Below are 11,014 nucleotides of genomic sequence, written 5' to 3' on the forward strand. Positions count from 1 at the left end.
AGGCTCTGACAAAAATTCACCTTCCAGTAAAATTATAAATCAACTTGAAATGGTGACTGTGTCTACTTGCAATATATTGCAATTTCACATTAAAAAAAATTCTCCCGAGATTTTGGTGTCGAGCTACCCGTCAATAAGAAATCGTACTAGCTCAAGCATCAATTGAGCTCAAGTCGAATCAATCGGGACAACTCGTTGGCGGCGACGTTTATAGGTAGGAAGCTGATTTGAGGTTAATTTTACTCGATCCATTCCGTTTGCCAGAAAGTACACAACTCAAAATATGTAGAAAGATCAGGTAATTTAATTCTTCCAGGCGGACCAAATATGTTATATACAAGGATGATAATAATTTAGTTGCTGTTTAAGGCCATAAAATACTAGATGTTTGCGTTTTATTGGATGCTCTGCTGAACCTTATAAGGATCAAAATTATGACAAAACTATAGCATAAGAACGTAAAGATTAACCCAGCATAAAATCCCCCTTTAATTTATATAATATAATATAAAGAAAGAAAGGAATGAATCTCTACAGGTTGTAAATGAGCATCGCTAGCCTCTAAATGAACTTGTCTAATCTCCAAGATTTTTTGAGCCCGGAGGCCTGAAGTTTTCAAGCTGCAGATTAGAGCTTGAACGAATCTCGTTCAATACCGAATCACCTTTTTCTGATTTGATGATCTCCAAGACACCTCCAAGAACTTCATCCGCAAGCCCAATTTCTACGAGTCGTCCTTGCTCATTTCCACCTTCATATATCAAACGCCCAATTGCAGAAAGTGCGACAATGTTTTCCAATATAACTTGTGCAAGAACACGACTTAGAAACTCAGCTGCTCTAGGGGCATCGTTTACAGCATCCTCCAGGACAGAGAGAACAGATTCAAACCTGTTCCGAGTATGAATACTCATTCAGTAAAAGTAAAATACTAATGCAAAATTTTCGTCAAAGTAAACTCGATGTAGCATGTACCCTTTGATGAGCTGATCCTTGTTTAATGTCCCATCTTGACGTTTTATGAGGCTAATAAGCAGCTTCGTCAAGAGATCTCTTTCCATGTCTCTCCTCTCAAAAGAATCGGTGACCCAGATAGATATCATAGATGGATAAAAGCTGGGGGTATTCAGATCCTTGATGCATAAAGCAACTTCATTTTCGTCTCTTGCACTGGAAAAAAATGAAAGACACATTTTAAAGTTAATCCCTATCAGTGCATAATGCACGATATCTGCAGTAATTCAACAAATTAAAGTCAATAGAAGTTACAACGTCCTCTGGAACAATATTTCAAAGTTCAAACAACCAATGAAACCATGATACACAGTGGCGGCCAAACAATGTAGGTATATAAGTAATTCCTTCGTCATCTAATTCATCTACCCAAAAGGCCACAACCACTTCCAACATGATAAAATACTTGAATAGAATATTTCATAACATTCCAATTCATCATCCAATTACCATTTTCAAACACCGTAAACTGAACATAATATCTTACCATGCAGTTTGTTTCTCAAGGAACTATCAAATTGAGAATTAAAAAATCAACACAGTCTTTACCTTTTCATGTAACTAGTTGAACGAGAAAATCAACAATCCAATAACAAAGATTGGCAACCCATTCAATGCAGGTTAAGGTTTTCTTCACAGAACACTTGGAATCGAAGAAATAGAAACAAGAATATTTGACCCTTCAAGGAACATGGAAATACTGGACACCCTCAAAGGTGATCACACCAAGAAAAACACATTGGTTTACAGGTAAATTACCAAACTTATCTCTTTCTTAGGGTTTATAGATTAATCATGCAACTTGAACTATTGGCATCTTCGTAGTTCCATAATTTCTAACAGATTGCTCAATGGCAGACCAGCGGACATCAATCTATATATCTATATACTTATAAGAGTACGGATGATGGACAATTATTTACAATCGTGAATTAACAAAACTAGCCCTTCATACGTGTAAAGCTTGATAAATTGCACGGATATTTTTGTGAACTTTATATGATCAGGAGTTATTTGGGAAAAAAAAACTTCTCAATTAATATTGCCCTTTTCATAACCTCCACTTAATTCATAAAGCTGAAAGTTACAAATAGAACTAAAACAAACTTCATAAATTGCACAAAAGTATTATGAACTTTAACACGTTATAATCAAATTAAATTACCAAGCTATTAAAAGATTTTGAATGGATTGCCACCAGAAACAATAAAAAAACTTAAAAGTTCAGTAAAATTATTTGTAAATTTGAATTATCAAAAAAATTATAAACATAATTAAAAGTAAGCAATACGAATTAACTCTATCTATTATTTTTACATGACCATGTTACTCATGGATTATATAGTATAAATATAGTATAAATAACATTATATAATTAAAAGTAAGCAATACGAATTAACTCTATCTATTATTTTTACATGACCATGTTACTCATGGATTATATAGTATAAATAACATTATATATATTGTTTTTTTTTTTTGAGAAAACATTATACATATTGTTAGGACTTATTTTCATAATTTAGATGATATTCAATGGACTAATACGTGCTAGCCACTTAATTTTAGCACTATCACAACAAAATGAAAATTATTTCAAAATTTTTTTATTCATATTCACACTCCTATAATATAAATTAATGATGCCCTTAAAATAATATAATATAATGATAAGAATCCTCATATAATATTATCAGGACTAATTTCTATAATTTTCATGTAAAAGTAAGTATTCCAAATGGTTTTAAAACATAAAGCAGAAAATATGGAATCAAAAATAATTTGTGCAATACAAAAAATAGGTTAACGCGCAGATGCACATGCTAGTAAAAATAAACACAATGGAGACATGGTCATACCTGTAGAACTCCTTAATTGCAGCCATGGACTTGTCCCGCAGGCGCTCTTCCGGCCACACTGTTTCTGAAGATACGTCATGCATACTTATGGGGGGTACACCACGACTAGGTGGAGAAGCAGGAAGAGATCTATCAAAACCATGATCTGTATTTCTAATTTCTCTATTCCCATAGGCAAATTTTTGCTCTGGGGGAAGTGACTGGTCATAACTGGGCGGAGCAGCAAACATATCTGGCATATATCTTGGTGTGAAATCCTCTCTTTGGCCATAACGATCTGAAATTGAATTGAATCCATTCAGACCAGGTCCCGTCCTCCTTGAATCTCCAGGATTCAGCATCTCAGGCAAAGGGATACTAGGTGCTGATTGCTGCCCCCTGAAAGACATTCCCCTTGCAAGACCACCTTGAGGCCCAAGAGTTATAGGCTCATCCCCAAGAGGTCTCTGAGACAGAGGAACAGACATTGTCCTACTCTCAAGGGAATGTCTCTCCTCCGTCCTAGCATCCTGTGAACCATACCCACGCATCTGAGGTTGGACAGCACGCAAGACGCTTGTCTGGGAATTTGGAGAAGGCAACATACTAGGAGTTCGAGGAGCGAAATCAACAGGTGGGCCCCGTCTGACAGAGCTACCCATACTCGGAGCACGGCCTAACCTACTAGCTTGTGCCTGCCTCTCTTGAGCAGCATCTCTGTGCACCTCCTCAATTTTTTTTGGACCTTCAACCTTCCTCCTCTGCTGCCACCTGTTCTTTCTAAGATCAATAACATCTTTAAGCATGAACCTTACCCTGGATGACAACTTCATATCATTTGACAGCTTAGCCATAATGTCAAAATAGGCATCCATGTGTTCCTTTGCTTTAGGATGATCTATCATCTCACCAATCGTGCTCATCAATTTGCACAACGCTTCGATATTTTCCTCATCAGGAGTCTGATACTGACCCAACAACTTATTAATGCACTCGTGCATTATTCTCGCAGTTAACATTTTTTTCTTGTACAGCTCTCCAATTAGTCTAATATTACCCAACATGCGTCTCCTCGCTTGGAGTCTCTTCACTTCTCTCTCTTCTGCTGTAAGCATATTTTCACCTTCTTCCTCCACTTTATTTGCCTCCTCTTCCTCTCTTTCTCCCCTCTCAAATTCTTCTTGACATTTGTTCAGCAGTAGAGTTTTGAAAGTGATTGTTTCATTGTCCACTTTCAAATTAGGTAAATCTGCTGCAAGGTGAAAACAGAAATTGGCATACATTTCGCAAAAGGTGGGCTCTGTCAGAGCTTTATCAAAAATCTGGGAGATCACCCCCGACAAAGTAACAAAATTGTCGATGTTCACTTGTTTCACTTGCTCGAACAGCTTCTCAAAGTTTTGTGGGGTAAGCTTGTTCAAGATGGATTTTAACTGCCTCTGTTTTGCTTCTTCCTCATCAGTGATCTTACCAATCTCATACTTTTTGTCAGCTTTGTGCATGACTTGTAGTGGAGACTGAGGAGAAGGAATCAAACCCTTCTGGAAACTAGCTCCTCGCTGCCATCGGTCAGAATCGGAGGTATTTCTTTGCAGGCCTCCCTGGGGACCAAGGGGCTGAATTGGCCCGGAGAGAATGGGCCCAGAATAGTGGACTGTTGTCTGACCCCGTTGATTCCTCGGAACACCATAATTGCCTCCCTGACTATTCCGAAACCCGGTAACATTACCCAAATAACCAGCATCTACTCGTGGGTCTCCTCTACCTGATACAAGGGGACCAGGAAATTTATTCCATTTGTCCTCGTCCCCCAAATCACTACCACGACGATCCAACCTCGAGCCTCCAGTTGGCCTATCATTATTTCGTCCAGGACTGTGGTGTGGCTCACGTGAAAATTGGACATTAGATGCCATCAATGCATCCGCAACATCAGAAGTAATTTCAAATCCTTCTGGGAGATCAGTACAATGCTCTGCAAATTTGAAGAGGAAATCTCGAGAGTATCGTTTTATCACCAATCCTTCGCCATCTCTATCATCGCTCTGAATTCCATTATTTGATGTTTCTAACTGCGGAGTAGGGATTTCGGCAGCATTTTCCCAGTCATCTGGCTCAACTCTAATCAGAGCAGGTTTCTCAGTTAACGAGGCATTTTGGTCAGGTACATCAACAGATGTCAGCTTGATGCCAGAACTTGAAATGTTTTCTAAATCCTCTGTGAGCATCACAGTTTCTTTCTTTTCCTCAGGACCTTTATAAGCCAAATAAATATCAGAACTCGTACCGGCAGCTTCTGCTTTTCTGTACAACTCTTTCTTTTTCCTCTTAACTTTGGGCACAACACTTTTTTGCACATTTGTATCTGACAAGATTTTCTCATTGGGGATAACTGAAGAAGAAGAAACCGTGCCATAACTATTGGAGTCATTGTCTTCATTTTCATATATCAAAGCACCATCAAGAGATGTGACTAAAACAGGGGAAGACTCCAGATCCATCGTAGCAGGACTTGTGCTAATGTTCTCAGGCATGCGTAAAGACATCTCTGAAAATTTAATATTAATATCTTGTGAAGATAAACTGTTCACAGACGCAGAATTCTCAACACTTTCACAATATGCTGCGTGTGTAGAGTCAAATACATGATCATCCGCTTTGGTATCATCATGGCAGCAAACTGAAGGCTCTTCTGTCTTTTGCTTTGCTCGTTCCAATAAACCATCTGCGGTAGCTGCAACCTCCTGCGGTGAGCTCTCCTCTATTTTACAAATTTCTGATGATTCTAAAGAAAGAGGTTTCTTTGATGCATCCAAACTATTCTGATCAGTGATCAACATTATGGCTTCTCCATGTACCTTTCCACCAACTGTGTCAGGTTTTAACTGTCTGCTTGTTATGTTTGAGGTGCCTAAACTCTTAGGTGTGTCACTGGACTTCCTTTCTGCAGCACCTTCCCTTGAAAGATTGGAAGCCTCAGAAGACGCACCTACAGTCGTTGACAACAATTCCTTCGCGGGTTCGGATACAATATCGGTTCTCGATAAAGAAGATTTAGCTTCTACAGCTTCAGTTTGAGGAGGATAATTTGAATGAGAGGTTGATTGCCAGCCGACCTGAAAGTGTGAGTTAGTAACTATGCCAATAAGCCACGATAAACTTGCTCAAACTGCACTGCTATATACAACTGGACCACAAACAACAAATAAAATACCTGATCCTGGCGGCCAATGTTTGATTTTTTATGTTCATTTTTGTTGGGATCAGGCACGACTACTCCATTACTTGCTTCCTCAGCCAAGGTGGTTGATTTTGATGCAAAACCATCAGCAGCAGCAAATGTAACTGAAGTGGTGGGCACACTAATCTCTACATCAACGGAACCTGATGGCAACACAGATGTCAATGATGTTCCTGCTCCAGGCTTTGACTCTGGCAAAACACTAGAAGCTGAGGGCCCAATTTCCTTTTGTGGCCGGGCCGAATCATCCATGTGTGACTTTGAAGGCTTCAAAGACTGCGCCTTTCCAACAGATATAGAACTTGTAGGTTGCAATACCTCTTTCTCCACATGAGGGTCAATGGATGGCTTCATCGTTATCTGCAGAAAATGATGTAAAAAGGTCATTACATCTTTAAAAGCCTGGATCTATCCAAATTGACTATGTACATATATGAGGCATGGTTTTTACAAGGCTGAAGTGACAATACAGCAAAATAGTCTCGCACAAAGCAATAACCTGGTTATAGAACTTCGGTGGCTGAGAAGTGGGCGGAACCTGAGTACTATTAGGAGGAACAGAGCCAGCAGCAGGAAAATAGAAAGAAGTGGCATTGTAAGGATTGGGATAAAAATTCATTGGGTGATTGGGAGGAAACGATGGAATATGCTGTGATTGAGGTGTCACGTTAGAATGTGACCTTGGACCAGGTGAGCCATCAAGCCTCAACTCTTCAAGAGTTTCTGGATGAGTGATCTTCACGGTTTTACGAGAACTGTTATATTTGAGAGCCTGCTGCTGAGGAAACTGTGGGACCATATTCATTCCCAAGTTTCCCAACTGAGGAGGTAACTGAGGACCCATTTGTGATGGAAAGTTCAAGGCCTGTCCCTGATGCATCATTCCTTGAGCCTGCAGTGGATGTGGCAGAAGACTTGAAACAAACATTGGCTGCTGCACTGATGGGTTACCCAGTGGTAAGGGCATCGACATAGGCATCGGCAATTGCATTGATGTTCCTGACATAGACTGAGGTTGAATTTGTGGATTGGGACCGCTGAATTGAACAGTTACTTGTGGCTGGTGATATTGTAGCTGCATGGGCATGCCAGGTACAGAGAGTGCAGAAGGCTTCTGAGTTTGAGCCATGGGTGGTGAAGCGGAAACTTGAGTTTCCCTCCTAGACATGGACACTGGCTGAGATTCACCAGCATTAGATTGGTCAAAAGTCCCAGCATCCGTCTTTGTCGGAAGCTGTTTGGGTATGGATGAAAGTGGTTTTGCAGGAGTCGCAGTCCTTAAAGTTTGATGCCGGAGCTGTCAGAAAATAATCATCAAATCATCTGGTGAGCAATTGAACTTAACAGAATAACTGCTGTTATCACCACATTTTGCAATCCAATTATGTGATCTAGACAACAGGCCCACCAACAAACAAAGAGAAATTGATGGAAGGTAGGCTCAAAATCTTGTCATGCTCAGGGAAACTTAGATACAAAGAAATACCACGACTTCCACAACTGTAAACAACCAATCATCAGAATTCCTAGAGTTGATTCTAAACCAAGGCCCATTTTTCTCTCCGTATTTCAAATGGCGGGTGAGGGAAAAATAATTAATTTAACTTCTCTGCTGAAGTTACATTGATAAATAGATGCATTTTCCCCTCCAAGAGAAGGAAAATAAATTTCTTTATCTCTCCCACATAACGTATTATTTCATGCCATTTCGTCCATTCAATCCAATCAGGTTGCCAAAAATTAAAATAAGCCTAATACTATACAGCATCCAAAGTAATTATATGCTTAATCGAAGTTCACAAATTCCAATGGCAGAGAAGGAAAGCATCTAGGTCTCATCTATTAAACATTTGGATTGTAGAGACAACAAACCTGATCCTTTTTTTGCTCATCCAAATTCGGTGGTGCAGAGCTTGTTCGAGCAGGTATCTATAAACAAATCAGAACAAAAACCTTGTGTTTCAGGGGCTAGAATCACTAGGAAGAAAAAATGGGGTGAGATACATCAAGTGATTCTTTGCACTTCATGCAAATGAGTCATACCTGCACACCATTCATAAAACCAGGATTTATGGATCCAAATTGCAAGGGAAATGACCTTGATGCATCTCCTGGAGCTGGAAATTAGAGAAAGGGTCAAATTTGTCAATCGCACTATTGTCTAGAAATCACTATATTTGTCGCAATGGTATACCAGCAAATAAATGTTTGAAAAATATCAGCATAATAAACCATTTAAGCATCATTTGTCATACGTTTTGCAGGCATAGTAGGGTCCTTGGGTTCAGAACTAGCAGTAGAAGGATTGAATGACGGAGCTGCAACAGAAATATCAGAAGATGGAGGCCTTGGAACCTGGTTGAGTTTTTGTGGCGTAGCATCCATCGGATCGGCATTGGAAGCTGAAGTGGTAACTGGCACATCAGACAATCCTAAATCAAGTCATAAAAATACTTGCCATCAGAAAACAAAAACCTGAAAACATAATATCAAGGAAGATCAAATTCTGCTAGTGGCAGATTAATATAGATCTTCTCTTTAAATTGAATATTTATGTTTGGGCTGGTTTTTGTTTTTCAACAACAATTATTCCTAGCTCAATTTTTTTTTTTTAATTCCACTTCTATTCCCTCCACCTTTCTAATAACACAGAAGCCATCAATCCTCACAAGTCACATCAATTTTCAAAATATGTTATCCAATCACTATATCAGAAATGTTTTCTTCTCCTCTCATGTCTCTTATATCCCTCAAATATCTAGAGCAGGTGACAGGCAAAAAATTGGCAAAAGATAGCTACAAAAAATGGGTCATATCGTCATTGTTGTCGCAGGCAAGCCTGGGATTGCAGGCTCTCCAGGTTCAAGTAAGTGCACCCTGAGTCCAGAGATACCCCAGGTGCACGAACATCGAAGAGGATCATGCCTCCATGACAAAGTGCAGACTCCAGCTGGACTACATGCCTTCAAAGCACGACAGCCCAGGTGCAACCTTTTGTGTCCTAAAATTTTTTTAACACACAAAAATTAGGGGTATTATATTTGAGGCAAATATCCATGGTTTACATCATTCTGCAAATCCATCGCTGGAGTGAAAAAACCCATTTTTTTCATGAACAAAAAAACACGTCCTCCTTATCCTATGATGCAATTGTGTATTGAAGGAATAACAATATATATATTTGTGCGTGAAAAAGTAACACATCCTCTGAGTCCTCTGATGTAATTTATTTTGAAGGAATCTGATCACCATAAATCAACAACTTCCAACCAAACCATGTCCTCCTGCAATGAGGACGGGCAGCAAGCTCCAGAAGGTTTAAATAGCACTTTCTTAGGTATTTTAGGGTAATCTTACTCTTTTCTTTCGTTTACATTCATGGCAATCACAGTCATTATACTGACTAAAATTTATTAGTTTATTATTTAATAATCATTTTGGCAAGTTAATTAGGTTTTATTGGCTGACATCATGACCTCAAGGCTCAAGGGCAAATACCTACTGCTTGCATCTGAAAGGAATAGCTTATGGCTAATAATCACGATTTGGTGGCTTAAATTTCAGATTATTTAATCATTTACTATGGTGGAATTGAGAAGAGTTTGATACATGTACATATACATATCAATTTTTCACCTCATTGTGTCTTGCCTTTGAAAGGTGTGTGCCTTGGGCTCTAATAGACCCTCAGCACCTTGGTGTCACTTGTGTCGTATTCAACATCAAAATATAAGCTTATATGCACATAAATAAGGTTCTTCGAGAACAAATCAAAAGCATCTCAATCCTCCCACAGATAAGGTTAAACAAATACAGATGGGAGAAATCAAATCACTCACTGTTGGCCGGCTGCTGTTTATGAACATCATTCTGCAGTGCCTGTGATGGATATGAATTGCTAGAACCTGTACTCACGTTCGGGCTTCTTGGCCTTGACTGCACTCCCGGTGCATTGCCATTATATTTCTTAACACTGCATGTCACAAAACAACATACAAAAGCAATTCACTGACCATCATCAATCAATCAATTCACGCATAACTAAGTGCATGAACAAAAACAAGTCGTAAATGAGCGATAAAACAAAACCCTAATCCGTAGTTTAATTTTATATGAAAAGCGTACCCACGATTAGAAGAATTTAAGGGGGCGAAGGAGGCGCCACCACCACCCTTACTGGAGACACTCCCGGTGAATTGCCGCTGCTGATTGAAGCTTCCAGATCGACCTGTTCTCTTGTGCTGCGTAGACTCACTCCTGTCAGCCCTTGATTGATTATGGGACATAAATCCTAATCTTCTGGGGGAAAAAAATCGCCGCTTTCCCAGAAAATCTCAGTAAATCTGTTACTCCACACAGATCCACCGATCAATCAAAATCATCAAAACCTATAATTTCACGCGCGCAAAAAGGGGACAGAGTGGAAATAATCTAAATAGCGGTTAATTAACTTTTTTTTTTTTTTAAAAAAAGAGTTCGTTTACGTGCTGATTACACTGAAATTACCTGGAATGTAGAACGTCAAACTAGGGTTTTCTCACGGGGAGAGATGAATGGCGGGAGCCATGGCCGCATATCCACAGAGCAAAATCAAAAAATATGAAGACGAAGAAACTGAGTGATTAAAATCCAAAAACAACGAAAGCATAGCTGTAATTTTAAACATTAATATATCTATATGTAATTTTTATTGAATATTGATTAATCAATTATAGTAAGGTGATTTTTTTAATTAAAAAATAGAGATATTGTTTTATGTTTGAATAAATATTTTTCTAGTTCCGGAAATAATTGCAGTATAGATGAAAATATTTATTAATTATTAATCTAGATTGAATTGTGAGTCCGTTTGGGAATAGTAGACATTTTGGAAAAAAACACTTATTTTTTTTAAAAAAGTGTTTTTCTTAAAAAGCCACGT

The 11,014-nt window shown here is 38.8% G+C and overlaps 1 protein-coding gene across 2 annotated transcripts; it reads right to left on the reverse strand.

Annotated features, from left to right (window-relative positions):
* Positions 1-284: 284 nt before the first annotated feature.
* LOC140863058 (eukaryotic translation initiation factor 4G-like) lies at positions 285-10,730 on the reverse strand. Of its 2 annotated transcripts, none has more exons than XM_073266188.1 (11): positions 10,600-10,730; positions 10,219-10,436; positions 9,933-10,066; positions 8,349-8,525; positions 8,137-8,210; positions 7,966-8,022; positions 6,593-7,390; positions 6,067-6,453; positions 2,874-5,968; positions 976-1,170; positions 285-891 (listed from the first exon to the last, which is right to left on the reverse strand). In XM_073266188.1, exons 2-11 carry the CDS (start codon positions 10,377-10,379, stop codon positions 576-578), a joined length of 5,394 nt encoding a protein of 1,797 aa, XP_073122289.1. In that variant the 5' UTR covers positions 10,380-10,436; positions 10,600-10,730; the 3' UTR covers positions 285-575. The 2 variants fall into 2 exon arrangements, with proteins under 2 accessions (XP_073122289.1, XP_073122290.1); XM_073266189.1 differs by having other exon boundaries at positions 10,219-10,481.
* Positions 10,731-11,014: the final 284 nt, after the last annotated feature.

The sequence above is a fragment of the Henckelia pumila genome, chromosome 4 (assembly GCF_033568475.1).
Source record: "Henckelia pumila isolate YLH828 chromosome 4, ASM3356847v2, whole genome shotgun sequence".
Classification (NCBI taxonomy): Eukaryota; Viridiplantae; Streptophyta; class Magnoliopsida; order Lamiales; family Gesneriaceae; genus Henckelia; species Henckelia pumila.